This window comes from Epinephelus moara, chromosome 4 (assembly GCF_006386435.1).
Source record: "Epinephelus moara isolate mb chromosome 4, YSFRI_EMoa_1.0, whole genome shotgun sequence".
NCBI lineage: Eukaryota > Metazoa > Chordata > Actinopteri > Perciformes > Serranidae > Epinephelus > Epinephelus moara.
Genome location: NC_065509.1, coordinates 9,472,372 through 9,497,958, shown reverse-complemented (window position 1 = coordinate 9,497,958; position 25,587 = coordinate 9,472,372). Strand labels below are relative to the sequence as shown.

General features: G+C 40.7%; 1 protein-coding gene across 1 annotated transcript; it reads right to left on the bottom strand.

Moving 5' to 3' along the window:
- On the bottom strand, nt 1-23,459 carry snx25 (sorting nexin 25). Its single transcript, XM_050042573.1, has 22 exons — nt 23,266-23,459; nt 22,264-23,006; nt 21,346-21,430; nt 17,082-17,298; nt 16,201-16,373; nt 12,315-12,501; nt 11,749-11,819; nt 9,152-9,342; nt 8,875-9,006; nt 7,944-8,093; nt 7,677-7,802; nt 7,395-7,559; nt 7,125-7,256; nt 6,031-6,171; nt 5,491-5,604; nt 5,179-5,256; nt 3,789-3,872; nt 2,881-2,998; nt 2,555-2,621; nt 1,540-1,721; nt 1,023-1,123; nt 1-911 (listed from the first exon to the last, which is right to left on the bottom strand). The coding sequence occupies exons 2-22, from the start codon at nt 22,612-22,614 to the stop codon at nt 846-848; spliced, it is 2,931 nt and encodes a 976-aa protein (XP_049898530.1). The 5' UTR covers nt 22,615-23,006; nt 23,266-23,459; the 3' UTR covers nt 1-845.
- Nucleotides 23,460-25,587: the final 2,128 nt, after the last annotated feature.

Genomic DNA, 25,587 nt, shown 5'->3' with positions numbered 1-25,587 from the left:
CACTTTTTGTTTGCAATTTATTGCTTATATAAACGCTCTCTAAACAATTTTTGGTAAAAATAAAATCTATCAATAATAATCATAAATAAAATCATCACAATGACTTTTACATGACATTATATTGCACAATTATAAGCCTTAACAAGAATCACAGAACACAAGTGTTGTTGCTCAGGTTGTGTGTAGGAGGAATGTTCAGAGGTCCGTGGGCAATGTCACACTGGTTGCCTTCAGAGGGCAACAGAAAATCTGAACTTTAACTGTCTTTGCTGCATTTAATCAAGGTCTTCAGATTATCTGCTCTGGAAACCGATGACCAAATGATCAAGTTGTTTACTTTCACATATTGTTACTCAACTTTGTAATCTATAGACCGTCATGATTTACTCAGGAACAGAAGATTTGTCGTGGTACAGATCTGATGTTTCAGTGCAGACGTGGGTCACATAATGTCAAAAAAACATTTTGTTCATGTGTGAATGTGGACTTTAAGGTACAAATGTGTTCCGTCTAGTTAGACAGCTGCCTAAACAGGAAGATGTCAGACTGTCTTCCTGTTCAGACAGACAAGTTTCAATCTGCACCACAACAAAGTCAAACATCAGCCCCTTTCAGTCTGGTGTCAGCTCAGCTTTTCATCATTTCACAGCAAAGTTCTACCAACAGAATCAGCGTGTGTCTCAGCTCTGACCGACAGCAGCTTTCTGTCTGAGGTTGAACCAAAAGGCCATCTCCCTGTCTAGCTTGGCAGTTTATGATTGGTCTGCTACGGAAAGGCCTAAAAGATCCAAAGACTCTGTTTATGTTGAGTGCGTATGTGTGTGTGAGTGTGTGTATGGGTGTGTTCAGATGTTGTCCACCTCCGCTCTGAGTTCAGGGCACACTTCCTTGAGTAACATTTCCATCAACACCTAATGGAGACAGTGACACAAAATAATTATGTTTGCAGTTGTAGCTACATATTATATAAGCAATTGTATGAAATTTGTTTTTAAGACAGATATAATGTGCATTATTCTTACATAGAGAAGATGTTTGTTGGCACTAGCCTCCTGCAGGGCATTGAAGATCTTGATGATTCCAAAGCGGGCATTCTGCTGGCCAACTAGATTTGCTAGTGCGTCTGATATGGAAGATCATATTGAAACAAAGTAAAGAGGTCAGACATGTTCTACGTTTAAAGGGATAGTTCGAATGTTTTGCAGTGGGGTTGCATGACGTACTTATCCATAGTCAGTGTGTAACATACAGTAGGCGTCAGTCAGGACACCCACAGTTTGGAGAAACAGGCAGACAAACTTTTATAGATTGTTTTAGATGGCTAAAATATGTTTTGCTGCTCCCCAATCCACAGCAGTACATTGCTTAGCTTCTGTTTCGGCACTCGTGCTGCTTCTTCAAACTGGAGACATGCAGACCAACATCTACATAATGTAATACACTGACTATGGGTAAGTACCCCATACAACCCCACGTCAAAATATCCGAACTTTCCCTTTAATATCTACAAGTCATGTTTACATGTGTTTCAGTTGTTACCTGGGATATTGTCAAGTAGTTTCTGTTGAGCCCGCTCCTTAGTTTCACTGCGCTCAGTGTCAGTTCGGACTTTGACGTGTGGTGCCAACTTCCCATTGGGCCAGAAGGTGTCCCTGAACACACTGATGTAACACACCAACATCTGTTCACAGAAGATCCAGTTTACTGTGTCCCGGATCTGTCTAAAATGAAGCATGGAAGATGTTAGCCTCATAGCTTATAGTATCTAGTGAAATGAAAATACTGTTCCCAGTTTTAATCCTGTGTCTCTGTTTATTGATCATTTGTCTCTTGTATTATGCCAAATATACATCCAAAATTCAATATCAGAGTATTTTTACATCAAAATCCCTGTTTTTTTTCTCACATTCTCACTTTTGTTTACAAAAGTTTATCCAATCGAATAAGACTTGGGCCGCTCGCTAGCCACACAACTCATGTAAAACTGCGCTTCACCATCTGTGGGTTGTAGTACCTACCAAACAGAGCAACATCAATACTAAGAGATTTGTGTTTGGATATCAGTGGGCAAAAAAAACTTTGTTTTCATTTCCAAAACAATATGAGTGAGGTTTATAATTCATACATCTCTCCCTCGTCCTCCTCCTTATCTAACGTGATTATGGTGTGTGTGGAGCCAACCATGTGCTGTAGCTCCATATAGTGCTAAATTCTAAGCGCGCCCACTTTTTAGGTGTCTAATGAAATGGGAAGGATTTGATTTTAATCCCTCTTGTAACTGTACACCACTCAAATATTCCATTTAACTGGAAAATATGTCAGTACAGAGGCTGAAGAAGCTCTAACTACCACTAAACACAGTAACATGTAAACACTTTTTACTCAAACACGGTAGTACAGACACCATGAATAAATGGAACAGAGTCTATTCTGCAACATATGTTATGATTAGGCATCACATGTTGCATCCATACTATGTGGAATGAGTTATATTAGTGACAGCCCCTGAAGGCATACTGGTAGTTAATCAAAATGCAGACTTGCTGGAACTTACTTGTTGATAGTTCGTCCAAATGTCACCTGGACTAGTGCAATTAGAGTCTTCCTCACCCACTTAAACACTGAGCAGACAGACAGACAGACAGTGAAAGAAGGAAACTGATCAGATAAATTCACTCAGATACAGTCAGAATTCATGATTTGGTACCAAAAAGAGAGGACCTTGCTAATCACATCTAAAACAAAAGATGTAACGCCACCTTTTGCCATAGAGAGACAGTTCTTTTTCCTTCATATACTGTAGCTTCTGTCTCTTTCATGTCAGACTTTTTGGTCTGTGTATTGATATTAAAATGGAAAATGCAACAGTGTGCTACTCACTTCCTCTGAGTTCAAAGATCTCTCCTATGAGCATGAAGCAGGGCTCAGCCAGGGCATCTTTCCTCCCATCTCCTTCATCACCGTAGTCTGACAAGTCACTGTCATCATCAGCCTCCTCCTGGAGACAGCAGCAACACAGAGCACACACAATCCAAATGAGGATGCAAGACAGCTGGGGCCAGATGTATAAATGATGTGAATGCTCAAAAACCATGGGTGCGTCTTTCCCCACGCATACATGTTTGCCAATTTCCCTAATTATTTTGCAGGCTACAAATCATTCTGTATATTGTCAATCAAAGGCACATTTATAAAATTAATTTGCAGTTATTTATGAGTCATTCAATATTTCTTTCGACTTACATTTGAGCGTCATCTCTCGTCATCACTTAATTTTATCCGAACTGTGATGCACTTTGTAAAGTCTGTTTCAACGTGAGTACTATAAATTCTTTCTGACGTTTTATAATAATGATGATTGAGGCTGACTCTACAAATATCCAAAGCCATGTGTAATGACAGCTTCAATTTTGGAGAACCTCCCCGATGCGACATCATCATCTTTGCCGTATTTCTCACTGAAAGATCTAGTGAGTGGTGGAGCAGGCGCAACTATCAATATGCAAATGGTGGTTTAAGGGCATCTCTAAATCCATTTATTCAAACTGTGGGAGTGGAAATGAGGCTTGGGCTCGTGCGTCCAGCTCTACAATAACTGAGATTTACAAAAAAGAATTTGGGATACATGCTGCTTTATAAATTCGAAAAGAATGCATATGCATATTTCTGTCTTTGTGCATACCCACAGTTTTAGAAGTGGATCTACAGAGTTCTATGCATCTGATCTTTGGAGTGCAAAGGCAGCCCACAACTTAATGTTACTTCACCAGTCATGAATGATCGTGTACCTCAGTATGAGAGAAGAAGTCTCCAGGTAGCCTCTCCAGGAAGGAGGCCAGAGAGAAAGACGATTTCTTCTGGATTGACATCACCTTCAAACATTGAATAAGATCATCACTACACAATATACTGTATGGAATCATACCAATGCCCTCAAATGCCATAGCTATGAATGACATCATCTGGACAAATCTTACTGTAATTATCAGTTATCCTCTTTCTGTGAAACTTCTACAGAGATGCTGTGCTGAGGTGATGTATTGTTGTGCACAACACACACCACCAGAGGTCAGTATCTACTGGTGGAACAGGCAGCTGAGCTGAGAGTGAGTGCGAGTGGTGAGGACAACGTTACAGGCTTTGTATAAAAGCAAAATGCCTCTGCCCCTGTTTGGGAGTTTTGCCACATATAAATTTATCTTGAGATGACTTCTTCCAACTACAAAAGCAGTTTAATAGCCACATGACTTTATTCAACTGCCAGTCTGCCACCACTATCCGCACATCATCTCAGTTCAGCCCACTGATGATTGATTATCCACTGCAGCAACAAGTATCACCTGGTCCTCCAGCAAGTAGGGCTCTTATTACCTATCTATTCACTATTCTACAGGCCAGAAGTATTTAAACCTAACGAGACTTATCTAAAGCTAGATTTACACTGTACAATTAGTTGTTGTTTAATTCTAACTCCCACTGTACACTTAAATCTTCTGTAATGTGAAGGCAAAGCTCACAATTTCTGTGCTCACAGTGTGGTCTGATCATCAGGCCATGATCTGCTCACACTGTACATGTCAAATAGACAATAAGCTGGCCCATCGGCTCCTGTGGACTGTTCTGGCTATTGACAAATGTCAATAAAGGTTTGTTTGAGAGCTCCAGGGCTGCAGGCAGGTAGAAGTTTGTTTGCTAGCGAAGGCACAGTTCACAGTAATGTAAAGACAGACATTTCAAATAAAGCTTAGAAGTCCATTTCTTCAAAAAACGGGTCCGTCCACGTTTCGATTCGCCCTCTCTCAGTCTCTCTCGCTCTCTCTCTTACACATACACACACGTACGGCAAACGACACCTGACAACGCTGAAATTTGGTCCGACTCCAAAATAAGTCGTGCAGCTCAAAAATCAGGTCAGAATTGGGCTCAAATTGTACAGTGTATGTTCAGTTTGAGTAGGGTAATTGCGTATTAGACACACAGCATTGCAGGCCGGACAATGACACACATACTACAATAACTTCTATCACCAGCAGCACAGTTTTTACTTTTTAAATTTGTTTTTACAATGTTATATACTGCATACACCAGTAAAACATAAAGAAGGTATGAAAAAATAGATTCTGCCCAAGCCTAATTAGTAGCCCTGACTTCGTTGAAGGGTAATGAGAATCTGGTTACCTTGAGGTGCTCTGGAGACGGGCTGAGGAACGCATAGAGAGCCTCTGACTGGCACAATCGCTCATCTGTCAGCAGACGCTACAAATACACACACATGGAGCCAAAGTCATTATGAACATCATTATTTAGCTGGCATCATACAAACAGAAAGAGGCAGTGTGAGCATAGAGCTTGGCATTGTTCTAGTGGACCAAATCCAAACCCTCCAACAGTGTAACAGGCACTGAGCACTAAAGGGATCCTCTTGTCAAGTCAGCAATAATATTAGCCAAGTGTATATAGCTTTACAGTTTGTACTGATTGCATGTTTACCTGGAGAAAGGCATTGAGCTGAGTTTTGCTCTTGTCTAAGAATTTCTGGTCGATGGATTTGAAGGGAAGTTTACTGAGCGATGGTAACTGGAGTTTCTTCAATGATGGAAAACACTGAGGAAGAGACACGCAGAGATTGAAATGTGCTTTCACAGTAATGAAAGATATACCACATCCATGCCAAAATAAAAGTATTTCCAGTGTATTAACAAATAAACACATTAGTCACAGTTTGTAAAAATGCCAAGAAACTGAAAAATCAAATTATAAATGTGTACCCTAATGTGAAATGCAATTTTCTTTTTGTTAACATTGATTTTATATAATTGGTATGGAAAAAAGTAGCGTTCAAGAACAGGTGTCAAAGTCACGGTATTGGTAGTGGTATTGAACAGGTGGGGTGGGGTGAGGTGGAGGAGATGAAACATTCAAACACTGGCAAAAGTTTGACATTTCTCAACTAGTGGTATTGCAGTATAACCATAGTTCTGTTCAGAATGAAAACAAATCCATAGACATTCAGGTTTGGTGTTGTGTTACCTCGGTGAGTTTGCGATGCAACATCTGGAACTCAGTGAGTTTCCTCTGGACGCTCCAGCGGCTGTTGGCTGTCTCCTCTCCTTCTACCAGGCTAACACACACACTGTAACAAGCTACTGTCTCACCACCCTCCTCTGTAGCCTGGAAAACACACACACACACACACACACACACACACACACAGAAGGTTTAACAAATGTCTAAATGACTGCACAATCGATATTAGCTTGGCACAACAATTTGATCCATGTACAATATACTTCTGTTTCTACAGATGGTGCTGTGGACTGGAGGCACACTGTGCTTTCCTGTTAATGATGTTAAATGCAACCCTGCACACTTCTGTAAATGGTTTGGGTGACTGCATCTTAAATTAAGTTTGTAAAGTGGAAAGGAAGGTCATCAGAGCACTCCAGTGCCTTAGGTTCTACACTGACCATCAGCCAGTTGGTTACAAATAGCTTGTTTCTATAGCAGTGGTAGAAGCAGCCATTTATTGATGAAAATGTCATCACTTCATCATGTTATCCCATTAGACATTTGTGTGAAGTTTTGTCATAATGAATGTATGAATTCTTGAGTTAAGGGCCAAAAACATGTTTTGTGAGGTCACAGTGACCTTGACCTTTGACCATCAAATTCTAGTCAGTTCATCCTTGAGTCAAAGTGGACGTTTGTGCCAAATTTGAAGAAATTCTCTCAAGCTGTTCTCGAGATACTGCATCCGACAGAATGACACGCATGCAAGGTCACGGTGACCATGACCTTTCACCACCAAAAATTCTAATAAGTTCATCCTTGAGTCAAAGTGGACATTTGTGCCAAATTTGAAAAAAATCCCTAAAGGTGTTCTTGAGATACAGAGTTCGTGAGAATGCAACAGATAGAAGATCATAGTGACCTTGATCTTTGATCAGCAAAATCTCATGAGGTAATCCTTGAGTCAAAGTGGATGTTGGTGCCAAATATGGAAAATTTTCCCCAAGGTGTTCTTGAGATACTGCATTCACAAAAATGGGATGGACTGACGGACAACCCAAAAACATAATGCCTCTGGCCACAGCTATCACTGGCACAGAGACATGAAGTATTACCTCAGCAGTGGTGATAGTAGCCCGCCAGTGCCCCAGGTTTTCACACCACCAGTCAGTCCTGGTAATATGTTGCTGGAGTTCACCGTGTTCTTTCTCCATGGCTCCGATCTCTTCTTTTAGTTTGCTCACAATCTACAAACACACAAAATAAAGATTGTTAACTAGCATGCCAGACCGGACGTTGTGTGTTTTATCCTGCTGTGAACTTCTGAAGTGATTTTGGATTTGACCCCAGGGTGTGTTTTGTCACATTTGCTTGTATTTTCTTACCTTTTTGTCTGGTTTGGGTGCATTCTGTATGGAGCCCAGGGCCTGTCGCTTGTACTCCAGTTTGTCGTAGAGTTGTCGGAGTTTTGTAGCAGCATAGCTGGCCTGCTCATTTATTCCTTTACTGCCTTCATCACCCACCTCTTCGCCTGCATCTAGACCCTGGCACTACAAAATCAAATATACATATAGTTATTAAAATATGCAATAACAGAGGTATAAACACTGAAAAATTATACATTTGAGTATCTTAACAGATTCTTGACAACATAGTGTATGTCTGACCCCTTCCTCCTTTTCCTCAGTGCTACACTGTGATTGGCTATGATGCTCGTCTCGTCTGATCAGCCTATCGTAGAGGTCGGAAACCAGGAAGGAGGGGTAATAACGTTCTCTCATGGTCTCAGCCACCTAGAGGAAGGATGAGAGAAACAGAAACACTTTATTGTCATCGCAGAATATTTTGACACCTTTCTTGTTCCTCTGAGGACCTTTAGTAAGTAAAGCTATGGTAAATAGTTACAGTTAGCTAGTAGTAAAAGCAGCACTTACCTGTTCTTGTAGTCGAACAAAGACCTGTGTTCCTCTGTTCCCCACCAGACTCTGTTGGATCTCCTTAAGGAGAAACTTTTCCACTGGAATCTCCTTGCTCTCCACAAAGAATTTTTGGTAGATCTCTCCTACAATTTGGGGCACTTCATTCTGTCACATACACATAAAGAAACAAATAAGCAGTTAGGCTACGTTCAGACTACAGGCAAATCAGATTTGTTTCTCAAATCAGATCTTGAAGACAGGCTGTCCATGCTGTTATTTGCAAGTGATCAGACTGGATTTGTGTATCGGGACATCGTCAGCCTCCTGCAGGGGTTGCTGTGGTAACAACTTAGGCGTCAGTAACTACGTAGCTACGCTGACAACACGGCTTTCCAACACATAACGCATGACAAATGCCGCGAGATATCTCTTGATTATTTGTCCCTTTCCAGTAGGTTCCCTCCAGCTTTGACAATACAGATGCGAAAGTGCGAGCAGACAATTTCTTTTGGCATCTGTCCACAGACTCTTGCCGATTTGAGCAGCCAGAATGTCCATGTAGAAATCCAATTGGAATTGCATTTCAACCCACTTCCAAGTGTGGTTCGGGTCTGTTTTGCAAAGCCCAACTCATGTACATTTTCCAATGCATTAATGTGCTTTAGTATAGCACTGATGTCCCAGTAGAGAAATATCCACTTGGCATTTCACTGGCGCTGCAAATGACAACTACTGTCACAATGTGTATTCTGATGTAGACGAAAAATGATAGCAATATTTTACAATGCTGTGTTAAAGCAACACCCAGGCCCAGCACTAATACAGGACACTACAGCTGTAGCAAAACAACCATCATAAATCGTTATGATATCACAATTCACCCACCACCATATACTGTTAGTAGTGTTAGACTAAACCCTCTGCAGAGTGTGTGTGTACAGGTTACCTTATTGGCAGTTTTAAGTGTTTCCACCAGTTCCCAGAAGCTGATCAGAGCTCTCTTGTCAACTCTCTCCATGTAAACTCTGAAATGCTCCCTGTAACCTGGATTACACATGATGTCATCAAACTGAAGAATCTGGATGTCGGGAGGAGAGAGCAAATGTTAAAACATCAGCCACATGGAGCATGCTTTGATCCAAAGCACACACTCTCAAGCATTGTATTGTCATTGTATTGACAAAAAATGTTATCCTTCACAGTCCACCTTGTTTGAGTCTTACCTTCTGACTTTGAGGATCATCGCCATCATCAGCCCCTCCTTCCTCACTGTTTTCATAGTTTGGTCCACCGAGTAGGCGGATCCGTTTCTCACATTGTTTCTTAGCAACAGTCAGCTGATTGATATATCGTTTCATATCTCTGGCTCTCAGCAGGTCTGCTTTCATGGCTGCTGACTCTTTACCTTTTCGCTCTAAGAGAAAGTGACAGCAGATGATGAAAGAAAAGTGTGAGCCGCCTTTGGTCACACAGTAATACACAATAATACACAATAGCACAATTATCTGATGTGGAGCCACTGAACCATCAAGATAGAGTTGATAGACATTGTTAATCGTATGTGACAAACAGGTACTTTCAGTCAAGCATAGTGGCTGGTGAAAGCAAAGTTCCATACATGTTGATTTTTATATGCTTGAGTACACTTATGCTCATTAGTACATTTACAGGATACTGCAGGGTTCCTACACATTTGGAATTTCAAAATTCCATACTTTTCCATACCCTAATTTCCAGAATTTCAAAATTCCATACTTTTCCATACCCTAATTTCCAGACTTCTTGGCGTTTTTTTTTTTTTTTCCAGAGAATATGCGACATCTGAGTAAATATATCAGTGTATCATATTTCACATCATATTTAATTATTCTTAATAGGCGATTGTAGCCAAGTACCATAATGGCATGGAAATAAAAACTCAGGTAAGTTCAATGTCTGGGCTGAGGCAAAAAGGTTGGGACTCTGGGTGCAAGCGATGCAGTAACGAGACGTCGGTGTTTTTCATTTCATGTGGCTCAGAATCGCCATGTTGGCGATGTCAAACAATTTCACACAAAGCTTGCATCTAGCTCTGTGTGTGAATTGGGAATCCTTGGCCAACCAGTATTTATATACGATATTGTCAAGCCATCCATCCAAAAACTTGCATCTACCCATTGTGAACCACGTGAAACTCGTCTTGTTGTCGAAGGTGCAGTGTTGGAGTGAAACTTGATACCTGGGGGGCTGGAGGAGAGTCATGGGGCAGCGGACTGGACATACCACTTGTCAATCAGGTAAAAGGGGCGGTATGTTTTCTGAGACGTTTGCTCTCACACAAACTGTGCTTGGCCTGGCATAAAACACGATCCGGGCTGATTAAATTATTTTTGGAAATACCTAATTTTCTATTTTAGAAAACAGTATTTTAGAACAGTGATAATAGTCTGGAAACATAAATATTTTTCCATACTTTATTTTTAATTTTCCATACTTTTATACCTGGAAATTGATCAAATTTATTTCCATACTTTTCCATACTTTCCATACTTTCCATACTTGCGTAGGAACCCTGGATACTGTACAATGATTCTGATACTAACTGAGAATCATCAGCGTGTGGCAATATTTTTATGAACAAATGTAATCAGTTTTATTGTAACTGGTTTCAGTGGGTTTGATTAGTAATCGCTTTATCACTTAGCTATGGTGTCACTCACTCTCAGACCATACCAACACATAAAAGAACATAACTGAACAAAATAACTACAAACTCTGATCTTCAGAAAATGTCTGCAAATCCCAATGAATAACCAAAAAAGTAATACTTTGATTAGAAAATATCATTTGTGAACCAAAAAACAAACAAACAAAAAAAAAAAACATAAACAAATACATTTATGTAGAACAATGACTTTTCACTGTCATGTCTGTTTGTTTCTGGCCACACTACCAGCCTGGCTCACTATGCTTATTTTCAAAATTCATACATTTTATTCCTAATGTCTAAGACAGTTAAAACATGAACAACTCTTTCCTAATATCCAAAAACTAGAGGGCTAAAACTCAAATTTGTGAAGTCATCAAGTATAAAGTCTGGAGCTGCTCCATAGAAAAAATGCACCGGGAAAGATATTATAGATTGGACTTAAGCACCCAGGGGAATGTTCTGAGTATATGGGTACATTTTCTGTTTCAGACCTGTGAACACTACAATAAAATAAAGCTCATTTGGTTATTAATAAAATGAAAATAAATATTCGGTCCGTCCACAAAATCAGGCTCCTATTCATTGTCTATGGAGCAGCTCCAGACTTCATACCTGATGACATCACAAGTCTGATACTTACTTCTCTGATTTCTGGCTTCGAGAGAGAGTAGCTCATGTTCACAGCTATTGATTGAACTTTCCTAGGCCATGGAGATAACATAATGGAAATCTTAATTTACGTGGTGTTTCCCTTTAACTCTTTGGTTCAGCTTTCATTGTTAGTTGTTGGTCTTTAACCTACTCTGACATGAGGGTGAACTCAGTGCCTTTAGGCCACCTTGCACGTGACTGACACAGCTCAAAGGCCACGTCAGACCTGATTACCCAGCTCTCAACAAGGACTGTCAGAGCTGTTGCAACGACAAGAAAAGAAGAATTGTACAACTGTTGCAGTCACTATAATGAACAACGTGGTGTACTGACAGCAGATCAGCTAGCTGTTCAGCTGCTGTACATTCTGAATGTTTCTGGCTATCTCCACAATCCCTAAATTCCCATATTTTTTGGTTTTGTTTTGTGTAATCACATTTTGGCTTTCCTGTCATATGGTGAACTGTAATGTTTCTGTACCTTTCTGCTTCTTGAGCTGAGGGAGGCTGCTGATGGTGGTGGCATGAATAATCTCTACCACTATCTGATACCTACAAGAGACAGAGATGTAAAATTTCAATCAGCAGTTGGAATCAATCAAAAACATCAAAATGGGCTATCTTAACATGAAAAAAAAAACTGAATACTACTAAAGTAAAAAGAAAAGGATATATATACATTATGATGTGATACAACAGTCAAATGTTATATGCAGTTATTCTAAAGCATGCACCACATATAGTACAGTATGCAAACATGGGGGTAACTGAGTCTATGTTTTCAGATATTATTTTGTCAAACTAACAAGACAATATAGCAGCATCATGTCCAACCCGCATTTAGATCTAGTATATAGCCACAGAGACAGTGTCTGTTCCCATGGTAACCCCACAGCAGCAAGCAGACTGGTGGATAACACTGTCTGGTTAACATGTTTGTGTGTATGTACAGTATGATTTATTTAAGGAAGTCTATGTTCGTACGTGGCAGTCTCAGTTTAATGAGGCGGTGCAGGTGTATGTCTGTGTGTATCACTGGTGTCATGCCTGAGTTGTTTGAGGAAATTGACATCAGCAGACGTTGATATCAGTTTGATGAAGTCTTCATAGGAGGCAGCGTAGGTGTAGGCTTTCTTCTGCTGCTCAGCCTGCTGCTCCCTCTGCTCCAGCTGAGACAACAGCATCCTGTTTATGGAGTCTGGATCGCTGAGCACTTCTACCAAAGGCTTCAACACTGGAGCACGCAGACACATACCAACAAACACACACACACACACACACACACACACACACACACACACACACACACACACACACACCAAGATATAAAGACATTTAATCAAAAGGAAACATCTACTGATTGCTTTTAATTAAGTCTGAATCACTAACTATTTCTAGAAAATGCTGTTAAATTTCAAAGAGAAAAAACATACACAGACATAATATACACAGTGAAGTCTTCTCAAGCCAAAATACTCACAAACATCAGATGTATGCCCGTATGTACAAACAGATACCAGCAGTCATTCTGCCTTTCAAGCCAAACCGACACTTTTAAAGCCAAAGTGGATAATTACAGCACAGTGAAATGGATCTGTATGCCACCGAACTGAAATGAATCCACCTCTGCAATCCCTCGAGACCACTTACACTCCCCTCACAGCTCTTTTCGATCGTTGCTCCAATGTTCCTCGTTAATGCCTACACATGTCACCTGGCAGTCATCTAGAAATTATACTGTAGTTACATATGTAGCTCTGGTTTTAACGCAACACCGGTAAATGCTTGTATTTCGCTTGTGTGACCTTAAGCATCTTAATAATTACCTGCCAAAATTGAAAGCAGTGACCATGACTTACATTACCTCAATAATTAAGTGACTGTACATATAATTGACAAATTTAATAAAGTGGATTTAGCCTTTAGGTACTCTTTATGCCTTTAGAGGGCTTAATTTGTGGGAAATGCAGTTCTGGAGACAGAATAGCAGCTACATATCAGGATTATGCATTTACTACTACCCTCTAATGTAATACATAAATACTGAAAGGAAGTCCTTTTATTTCATCTATTACTTTTCATAGCAGGAAAAGCACAGGTGTAATTAATAACACTCATAATAATGGTCGCATTCAATTTAGTCTTTCAGGTTCCCGAGCCCTGGTATTGTGCATGCTGACTCCATGACAGGGCTTACAGCTACATGTCAGTGAAACAGAGCTATCATCAGATGAGAAGATCTATTACTGACACAGCTGACTCAATACTACTATACAGGAGGAAAGGACAGACACACACAGTAACAGAATAAAAAACAAAACAAACAAAAAAAAAGGTAACAGATTCACCGACAACATTTGTGTTTTTATGACAAGTCTGCCAACATGACATATCATACAGTATTTCCCATACATTCACTTATCTGTGGCGGTGTGCCACGAATAAATTATCTCCGTCACATATAGATTTTTCTGCTTTTGGCGCTACCTGTTCGACCTCGCTCATACACATTATAATGGGACTCACTGTCTGTGAATGTAGCTTGTCGTTACAATTCCGGTGCAATAGGTGGCGGTATGCATCGTAAAGACGCACTTAACGCACCTGGTCCGCCAGAAGAAGAAGAAGAAGCAGACATAGTAGCAGAACAGATCCAAAGACCTCTCGGTACAAATATGTGGGCAAACAAGTCCAAAAGTGGTCCGAACTAGTGATGTGACGTTCGCGAACGAGCCGAGTCTTTGAACTGGCTCTTTGAAGTGAACGAGTGAACCAGCTCTTTAGAGTGAACAAGCCAGTTCCTAATTTCTTTGTTTTTTGTTTTAATTTACTCTGTAACCATTAATTTCAGATTATTTGATCCGTAACAAGTTGAGAGAGACTAGTTTGTGAGGGAGAAAGACAGTGTGGCCGCTCACTCGTTCACTACAAAGAGCCGGCTGAACGACTCGGCTCGTTCGCGAACGTCACATCACTAAAGCTAACCCACTATCCATTAGCACTTGCTTGTATTGACAGGCTTGTTGTTTATAAAGGGCGCTGCTATGGCTACACCAAACTTTATATCTGCGGAGTCTATTCTGGGTCCACATTACAATAACCAGATCACGTGATGCTCCCCTACGCGACCCTCCAGCAGATATAAACTACATGCAGTAGTGTGCTAAACGAGCACAATGTGTTTTTAAATGAATAAACCATTACCAGAAGTGATATGTGATGATTTTTTTCATGCATTTACCCATGTTTATCCGTGACATTGTGTAAATGTCCGTGGCGGACATTTGAAAGCGAGTAGATGACAAACAGTACAGTAAACTTGTAGATAACTCAAATATATGTAATAACTTTGGTGGAAAATGCTTTAACATTTCATGCAGCCTACATGCAGCCTCTCAACTCAGCAAACGGTAAACAACCCCGCTGGCTTCTCTACGTGTCACTTCCGTACGCAGTCAGTGGAGCCCAAATGAATACGCCGCAACGCTACACTGACGTGACGCTTACATTTGCAGCTGGTGGAGCCCGGCCGTAAGGTTCTGCTTGTTAGTAATTAACTCTGACGTTGGATGTTCACTCTTTCACACAGATGAGTATTGAAAAATATTTTCAATACCCCCCCCGGACCACACCACCACAAATAGATTCCTGTCCTGTGGGAAACACTGTCATACGTATTTTGTCGCATTCTTTAATACACTTATTCTTATCTAAAACAGAGAGCTGTCTTTTATAGCAAATGAGAACATTAGCAAAAGGCCTCAGTTGTTACAACAGACCTTTGCCTTTATCATGAAATAACTGAAGACACACTGCAAGCGCTATTGTGTTATATCTATGTGTCTCTGCCTTTCCTCTTTTTTTTCACAGCGCACATTTTTACTTGTCCTCGCTGGCACTAATAACATCAATAATGGCTCCATTCCGTTTGAGTTTCCACAAAAGTCACACCAAAGGGCAAACATGCACAACACCAGGACCTCATAACTGGAACACCTTCCTGCTGTCATATGTCCGTGTCTGTAGTAAAAAAAGGTTCTCTAATTTGTAATGTGGGAAGTCTTGTGCAAATTTTGATTGATTTCAAATCAAGTTCAGACCATTTCTTAATTTTCCCACCATGATCTTGGATGTCTGACTTTTAGGGCCTTGACACACTGGCCAACAGTCGGTCGTCAGTCAATGACGGGCCATCGGTATGTCTGATATCCTAGTTTTTGCAGTGTGTCCCGATCTGTTGGCACTTGTCGGCCATTGTCTGCTGTTTTTCAGTCGCATCATCATGTTGAATTGGCATCAAAGCTGGCGGAGCCCATCAGTGAGAGACATCACTCTGATTGGCAGTTCAGCTCAGTGCACGAGAAGAGAAATGGAAGTGAGGAAAACCAACAAATGACTTGAGTTAGAGGGTGTGAGATCAAAACAAATTTGTTATATTAGATTATATTATGTTTTGAGCCACTGAGCTGACTCTTTTTGTTGTTTTTCGCTAGCGCACAGTAAATATCATAATTTTGATTTAAAAAATATCATTTGTTCTTCCACCACTGGGCTAAGTTGTTAATATGCTAACTGGCTAAATAGCACCTTGAATTTGTCCTGTTGGTCGTCTAGTTTCCTGTTTTTGAATGACCAATACAGTCTACAGCTGCCTGCTGGTATGGAAAGCTATTTCCTCTCATGCGGGCACAGAACATACGTGCTAGCTGGCCATTAGCTGTAGTCTTTGCGATGTGTTCAAGTGCAAATGTTTGGGCAAGACACAGGCAACATGAGGTGGCACAAAAGTCAGCCTTCATCGCCACTATGTCGGTTTGGTGTGTCTGGGCCTTTAGAGTTTGTGTTCACTAGCTGACCCAAGAAAAGAAAAGGTTCACTATAGTGTCAGCACAGCCCTTGCACACACACTCTCATGCACACAATGTCACAATACCTTTAGTAGTGATGACTTCTGTGAGGCAGCAGCGTAGTGTATGTGACTTGGCATCCTTTTGTGGCAGCAGACATAGCAGCAGTATTCTGGCTACACAGCGAAGAAAGGCCAGCTCAGAGTCTGGACTGACCAAACAGGGATGGAGAGGAAACGGCCGAGCACACTCCTCTGGTCTGGATGCACACATTAGAGAGACGCAGATTAAAGCTGACATATATACAGAGACAGAGTGTTATTCTGGCAGTGCTAGATGTCAGATGATGTTATAGGAGATCTGATTTCACTGACATAGCTAACACTGCCATTGTTATTCATTCTTCAGCTGTGTCGCATCTCACTGTCTTTGCATCTAAAACCTGACTGAACAAGATGCGTTGCTGCTACACTGTTCTTAAACTACTGAAAATGAGGGAGGCCAGACATCTCTGTGTGATCAAATCACAAGTCTCGCCTGACTTGCAGAGATAATGAAACCAGATGGTGTGTGAATCATCACTCTGTCTGTAAGCGTACCTGGCAGATGCTGCCTGGAGAAGAGGGAAGTGAATGTGGAGGATTTTAATGTCATTTACATGGTACTGAACTGCCATAATTTCACCCCATCTGTGTACATAACATTATGGTGCTAGGTATGAACACTGGTGGGATGGAAAATCTTTCCAGTAACAAATCAAAGCTGACATATTTTCTGTTCAAACAACAATGAGTCAGAACGTTGTGCAATGAAAGCTTTACTCAGAAGTGAGGAACACTGTTTTTCACTGGCTTTCCCTTACATGATTTCTGGGTAACTGAGTGATAAACACCTTGGAAAACTCAAGCCTTAACTTGGGGAATGTAACTCTAACTATTCACAATTATATGTGTGTGCGTTTGTATACCTTGCAGATGCAGCCTTGAGGTCAGTGAAGTGTGTGTGTAGGATTCGGATGCTGTCGTAACACACCACGTTGACAAGGTCAATGTCAGCGAGCCTGGATCTCAATTGCCCAATCATCTGCCACCAGTCCTCCGACAACATGGAGTACAACTGGCCCTCATCATTACTCAAAGGGATGTACCAGGACAGGATGTAGTCTCTGTAGGCATAGTCAAACACTGTGGAAAGACACAGGTGGAGAGAATTGATATATAGATATCATTTTTGATAGAAGACGAATAATAAAGGCACAGACACCTGCAGCACATAAACAAAGAGTAGATCTAAGTAGTCTCTTTGCAAAAAGTTACCACCTTTTTTTGTGTATGAGAAAGCGTTGCTGCCAGTCCACTGTTGGCAAATGGCTGCTGAGATTTTAAGCATTCTCAACAAGACTTGAACTAGCTCCATTTTCATTGTGAATGCTCTAATCTCCCAAGCCCCCTGCATGTATTGCGTTAGGTTTCATTTCCTTCAAAACCCTGGTGAACACTGGTGCAGTGTTTGAAAGGTAGAGGAAGTATCATCCATCCATCCATCTGTTTTCAATATGCACTTCTCCTGTGCAAGGTCAAGGTGGTAGCATACATTATGCGGCATGTGGTGTGCACCCTGAACAAGGGGCTGACACATAAAGATGACCCTCAAGAATTTTGCAGGCTTTTTGGGATTGTTGCAGACAAAGATGCCTAATTTCACAGAAGCTTTTCTAAAACATTGCAATGCATGTTGCAATGTTCAATGATGTGGATGCAACAGCCTCTGTCATGGTGATTTGTCTTGTCTGTTGTCAGCGTGTTACAGCCATTCACCAAGTGTGTTTGGGGAAGAAAAGTGTTTGTCAATCAATGTTATTTGCATTCTATCACAAAGTTGCACATGCTTTTGTGCAGAATATCAGGGAGTTGCCTTGCATGAACTTACGCAGTAATTGTTTTTTTGTAAATGCGAGACATTCGAATCACAAATGTCTCTATCTTCACAATCAGAAACAAGGAAGTGAGTTTGGTGACGTTAGGTGGGGGACTGCTACGATTGGTGAATCTCAGGGGAATCTACAGCATGAAAATTTGCAGTGATTGAACAAAGCTGCAAGGTCACACAGGGAAATGGTCGAATTTGCATTGATTGCTGCAATCAAGACATCAAAACATCCTGGAGGGCTGGCTGACTGACACTCAGAGAGACACTTGGACAGACAACCTCTCGTTTTCACACACAGACGAGTTGACTACAGGCAATTTAGGGTCACCAATTCACTTAACCTGAATTTCATCTGACTGCTGGAAGAAACCACAACACTCAAAGAAAACCCACGGAAGTGCATGTATAAAGGCCACAGCTAGATGGTGAATTCAAACCTAAGACACTCTTGCTGTGATATATTTTTTCATGGCAAGTGGATCTAACTCATTAGCCATATCTTACTGTTAGAAGCTTAAACATACACACTGTCAGTGCAAAAACAGATTGCCACTGGAGTATCAGATGCAACTGGAAAAGTATTCTAAACAGGCTCTACATTAAAGGAAAATTTCAACAGTGAAATTTCAGTTAACATTAATGCTGTAACGTCTGCATACTGATGTTACTCATCAAGATTAGCTTTGAAGAAGAGAGCATGGTACTGGAATCATAATTAAGTAGAACTCCATGAAAGATGTGATTCAAATCAATCTTTCCTTTTTTGATCTGTTAACTAAGGGCAACGTCTTCTAGTCTTTTAACTGTACACTCTGTGAACAATCTTAACATCTTTACAAGGATAACCGAAGAGCAGACATGGCGGACATGGTAGCGCACGTGACGGTTAATGATGCAACTATGTACAGTATTTCACCAACATACTATGTAGTAGACAAACCATCTTTTGTATAAAACGGTCAGCTTTCACAAGTATATTGGTGCCCTTTTTAAATTCACCATACAAAAGGGTTCTGCATGTTCTCCATTTGTTTCCACAGATTGTATCCCTCCGCCCATAGCCCAGAGACGTGCAAATTAGGTGAACTGGTGACTCTATTGTCTATAGGTGAGTGCATCTATCTGTCCGTGTGGGTTAGTCTTGTGATAGGCTGGTGATCTGTTTGGTGTAGAGCCTCCAGCCATGCTAAACCTGAACAGGATCAATGGTTGAGAAATAAGATGGATAGATGAGTAGATATATGGAAGGCTGGTGCTTTGATAGTAGTTAAAGTACATATTTTACAGTAGATCATTTCCAATGCAGTCAAAATAGATCGATAACAGGCACCTTTTCTTTTACTTTGGAAACCAATTCTAAAAATATTAACTCTTTCACTGGTAAAGCAGGAAAAAGTGTCATAAAAATATTTTTTAACAAGTGAATTTATGCATTTTTGTATTTGCTATTATGTGTTAAACAACTAAAAAAAACAAGCTAATACTGAGAGGTCCCCTGGGAAGCTAATGCCCTGGACTAAAGTACTTGATTTAAATCCAAGAATTGTGCACAAACACAAAACTGATACATAAGCACTGTTCATCAAAATAATCAGCACAGCAAGTCCTGACTGTGAACCTAATAATGTCATCATAAACCTGTACCACACAACGCCTCAAAAACCGTTTCAAACACACATGGGAGCATATGCAAATACACACCCTTAGTGTAAATCCTGGAGCCATCTGTTACTTGGCAGCCAGACATACCGTGCCCCTGTGTGTGTGTGTGTGTGTGTGTGCGTGTGCGCGTGTGCAAGTATGAACGGGACGTGATGACCAGGATGCTGTGCTGTTGTAATCCACTATGAGTGGGAGGGATCCCTGACAGGACGTGATGACTGACAGAAACAGAGCTCCATCAGTCAGCAGTTTTTCAAAAACAGAAGTTGTGTGTGTTTCCGACAGTGTCAGAAACATTTCATGAGGGATCTTTTGAATGCAAACCAATCAGCAAAGACACTCACTGAAATAAAGACTGATTTTTGAGGATCTGTAAAGTTCATTTTAATTTTTTTAAGAGAAGAAAACATAAAATTGAGATGGTAGTTGTGTCAGCTATTATTCCTTCTCCACAGCATTGAGCCTGGTTTATCAGAAACCAAACTTGTGAACATTAGAACAGTGAGGTGTTTTCATGTTGTTTGTTGTCTTATTTGTCTTTTTTTTTTAGTTCTTTGTGAGTCATTAAATTTGGCTTTCTGGTCTCTATGCAGCAAAGGCTTTGTTCTGCTTTGTTTAACTGCTTTTACTGTTGAAGTGCTTTTGTGGTGTTTGTTGTCCTATTTGTTATTGCTTGGGTCCTTGTGTGTCATAACAGCTGCTTTTTGTCTCTATGCAGTGCAGGCTCTGTTTGAGTCTGTATAATTGTTGCTGCTTTTAGTGTTGATTTTATTTTCAGTGCTTTTATTCTTAATGTTTGTGCCTTTAAGAACTCGTTTATGCTTAACACTAGATAGGTAAATGGAGACAGGAGGTGCCTTCTGTCGGAGTTCATTTCGTCCATTTTATTAAAGCTTATGAATACCGACGAAATGGAGCCGTACCACCAGAGATAATGGGGGCAGTGTGGCATATTTCAAGCGAGATACAACGTAGGAGATTACCAAGACATTTAAAAGTCGCAAAAGCAATAATAGTAAACAGAATTCTTCTTCAACATGTCGCGACTTTGCCCTCTCGTGCCATCTATTGGCCATATCTATGCCACCATGAAGGACACAAATGGACAAATCTATTTTTATTTGTAAAGGGAGTATAAATGAGGCTTAACTATTGCCTGCTTGGGAGCTTCAGATGAAAATGATTCAGTTATTAATATGCACTGTCCCTCCCGAATAAAGACAGAAATTAAGAGGAGAGAGAAAGAGATTTTGGACACCTACTTGTCATTACTTTGCAACAACACTGTCTAAGTAGTATTGCATAACTAACTCACATTTGTTAACTTCAGCAATGTGAGGCTGTTAGCAAAAAGTAGGGAGATAATATAATGGATAATACTAGTGTCCTTTTATCATGATAAAAAATGGGCATAACATGATATTAACATAAATATTTTGAAATGTAGCATTATTGTACGACTATATACAAGCATAGCTAAAATCAAACTCTATTCTGCTGCAGAATATTTGACAGTGCAGGACACTAGAAATACCTTGCAAAATCATGATCTTATTTCAAGGTAAAAACCAATAAGGGGGGGGGGGGATTTAAGGGCATCAAATAATTCATATTTCACACACTAAAAGATGATTCATTACCTTCTTTCAGAGCTTTGTCCACATTGTGTGACACCACCACCCTCCTGCTCAGGCTTGACTCCTGAACTGGCACTGAAAAGCGGGCCTGAAAAACAACAAGAGCATCACATCACATCTCTTCACTTCACATCACAGATGGGGACAACAGCTCAATATCAGGAAATATTGGGCAACAACAGGAAGGGAAGGAAGAGAACATTGAGAGCTGTGTGTCAAATAAGCGTAAAATTCCAACAAACAAGGCAGCCCAAATTTGTCATAGCTTATACAATATGTCGACCAGACAAATGCTTGTGACAATACTCCTCCGCTGTCAGTATCAATAAGTCATCAGGGCACAGTGGCACACAAACACTGCTGAAAGGCAGCCGCTGGGTTGTGGCAGCCTATTAAGGCGAGCCACCAGCCGGCTGCAAGGACACAATCACTTTCCTTGCAGAATAAATCACCATATATCTGTGTGTGTGTGTGTGTGTGTGTGTGTGCATTTAAGTGTGTCTAAAAACCAGCAGCATGACTCCACCTCATCTATTATAGAACAACACAGTGAGGATCCAGGGGGCAGAATGAGAAGATGAGAGAGGGGAGAAAGATGGGGGAGGAGAGGGAGATAATTTAGGGGGGAAAGGATGAAGCAGTTGAGACGGATGCAAAAATGAAAAATATTAGGATCGGATGTGTCTGATCAACATGTTTACATGTGCTCCAGTCTGTTAGAGTAAAGGTTAGACAGAAGTGCCATTAGATTACAGTAGAATTTGGCAGTTTTTCTCCCTATCAGTGGATTCCATCAGTTGGTTATAACTCATAGTGTAATGCTAATGTAACATCAGAAAGAGCTGGTAGAGTGTGTGTGGATTGCAAGAGGAGTACTGCATGTCATCAATGAGTTTAAACTGAGAGAGCCCAGCATCTTACCATGAGCTTGTTGAAGAACCCCAGTTGTACTGCTGACTGCCTTCTGGTTCTGTCAAAGCAGCTGACCTTGAGAGGACTTTTCCTGACTAGCAGAACAAAACTCCCAGCCAGGAAACACAGGAGGGCGAAGGACACATAGATGAACAACTTCAAGAAGAAAGAGGTGAGAGTCAGGCCTCCCCAGGCCAGCTGAAACACTACTGCTGCCACCACGCCCAGGCAGAAAGCCGGGATGAACCGGAAAGAGGAGCCGATAGAAGAGGTGGAGGTGGCAGACATGGGCTCCTCTTCTCCTCCGTTACTGCTACTCCCTCCAGCCAGTGGTGTAGTGGTAGTTGAGGGGGTGGGCATGCTGCGACCCCACCATCCATATATGTGTCACTACGAGTTTGGCTGAAAAGTTGGTCCGCTGGTCTGTACGCCAAGTCAGAGAGGGAGGTATACTGTGTACACTCGTGTATGCCCTCGACTACAACACTGTCTCCAAGAAGAGGCATCCCCGCTCTGACATCTCCTCACCGACCTGCACCGCTATGTTTTCCACGTTCCTAGCATTGGCCCGCCCGGCGGCCACAGCAGCCACGGAGCCCCGTCAGCTTAGTCATCCACAGCACGGTACTCCACACAAAAGCACGGGGCACCAGGCACGGCTGGAAATAGGCGACAGGAGCTGCCAGTCGCCCGGAGAGCAGACGGAGAGAGACCCGGGGTGATGGGATAGATGTAGCAACATCCACCGTCACCTTGGAGACAAATAGGTGGAAAGGTAGCTTAGTGACTGTTGCTAATCAACTGGGCTAGCAGGAAGCTCAACTGAAAAGCCAGTGTAAGTTACTGTAGCCTGCTGTAAGACGAAAATACATGACATACAAGTAAAAGCCAGCAAATACTCTCGTACTGCGGTGTGGTTTGACAACTAAACCAACTGCAACACCGACAACTAGCTAACTAGCCTGCTTGCTAAGTAACCAATTCAACATCAGCTAATGTTAGCTTACTCACCTATCGTTGAAAAAAGGTGTGCAATAACAACACTACATTCTCGCTGTCCTCTCTGTAAGACAGTGTGTCGAAAGCTTTGCGAACGCGAATTAAAAGTATTATTAACGCAACGACAAAGTATATCAGCTCAAAAATCGCACCGGATAAAAACAAGCAACTGTTATTTTCCTCGAGCTCCAGCTGACTGACAATCTCTCTCTGAACGTTGAAAGGGTGTCAGCCAATCAGCGCCTGTGTTAACCACCGACGGTGCGCCTGTTTTTGTAATCAGGACAGCCCGACCGGGCTGGTTTTTTGTTTGAACGTTGCTATAGATGCACTGGGGCAAATACCGACCAACCAGGCAGCGACGGATTATAATCACGCGTACACCGAGGTAAAGGATCATGCCTCGTTTCTCTGAAGATTGTTTTTTCTTTCAGACAATAGCACATTGATTTCAATAAACCAGTCACACCAAAACATATATTATTATTTTGGATTATATTTTAAAGAGTTGTGATCTTACAGAAATGAAAATTATCAGCTCTGAGCATATTTTATCGGAAAAATACTGATATTCTAAATAAACCATGTGGAATCAGACACATCAGAAATAGTTAGGACTGTGTTACACCTGCAGCAAAATTCTTTTGATCTTCTTTCATGGGTGATTTACAGTGGGGGAAAAGCCTGTTATTTTAAACAAATATAGTATCAATGCTAAATAATGAAATGAAAGAAATGTCCTTCAAAAATGTACATTTACCGAGAAAAGGAGGAAGGATTTAAGCTAAATATAGATTATACATGTGCTTTTGTTCTTTCACTGTGAGCATTCAAGTTTATTTTGGATACATATGCAAAACTTTATAAACAGGAAAATGGCACTGATGATATATTTTGTGTTCCATGGATGGATGGTAATATTATCTATATTATTCAGCCTCTGGTCATTCTTGGTGAATTCCATATCCATAAATCGAAATGGTCTGACTCCAAACCCTACTTTAAGCGGTTTATTGGTGACCTGAAGCACTATGGCCCCTCATTAGAAGATGACTGTTTTAAAGGACGTACATTTACTTTGCACTCTGGAAGGAATGAATGGACTTTAACTACCTGTGACATGTTGTTTTCTTGAAAAAAAAATTGTTGTATACCTCTTTATTATAAATTAAGTGTCTGGATGAAAAAAACATTGACTAAATACACTGCTGTCTGACATTATGAATAGTCTGTTCCCTGTGTTGCGGTAGAAAGGCATCATGAAGAATACATACAAATAATGTTTTTAACAGTAATAGCCCCTCATATGATACTACTCTAAATAACTGAAGACCTCTACTATACAATACTGAAGAAAAAAGAAAGAAACCTCTTCCTTAAACAAATAGCAACACAAAAACACATTTTACATGATGCTACTGTCAAAGTGGGACACCTTTACTGGCAAACAGACACTTAAAACACATCATTTTTTTAAGGAGGAGCAGATTCACCCCCCACCCCCCTCACAATATTACATTTAAATATAAAAAGAGGAACCTTCATGACTGGCACTTCTTATAGATAATTCACAGGCTAAATTTGATTTCTGCTTTTTGTATAGTAGGTTCATCTTTGTGTCAGTACAGGCCATGCAATAGAAAGCCTTCCTGTCTTCAGTGAGGCCATTCTCATCACCACTTTGTCATGGAACAAATAATGCATGGGCAGGCTTTGTTTGCTGTTTGAGACAATGTATGAAACATGTTCATCACTGCTAGGTGTTAAATGAGTCCATGTTGAAAAATCTAGCTGGGTAGCTAAATTTATGAGGGACACAGAAACAGGGAAGGGCTGTCCCACTTTGCCAGTAACTCGTTCCACTATAACAATCAGCAATTAGCTAACAAGAAAAAAAAAGATCAATAAAAACTTGATTTTGTTTATCAATAGATTTACCATGACATGCCATAACAAAATGTATAAGAATTAAAAGCTATCCTTACAGGCTTAATATTCAAAAAGGAGTTTCCTTTATAAGTATCAAGCCAAGTCATATGAAAGATACCTTCTCTTAAACTCCCAGACAGTAATAAAGACATTTTATTGGATTCATAATCAAATCAGCGAGTGGCAGCAGATCACTTTTCATCAGTCGATGAGACAATATGACAGATAAATTCAATTTCACGTCAATCTTGGACCAGTGACATGCATGGATATGCTTTCGAGACAATAACTGGGAGACATTAAATTGTGACGTGGATGTGGTGTGACACATTTTCTTTGCAACATAAATCAATCCTTCACAATATGAGGGAAATGGGACATTTACTTTTACATACACTGTTGAAA

Coding starts and splice junctions, on each gene's coding strand:
- snx25 (XM_050042573.1), bottom strand. CDS start 22,614: ATGCCCACCCCCTCAACTACCACTACACCACTGGCTGGAGGGAGTAGC. Junction 1,124..1,539: donor ACTACTTGACAATATCCCAG/GTAACAACTGAA, acceptor CTTCCATATCAG/ACGCACTAGCAAATCTAGTT. Junction 912..1,022: donor CCAACAAACATCTTCTCTAT/GTAAGAATAATG, acceptor TGTCTCCATTAG/GTGTTGATGGAAATGTTACT.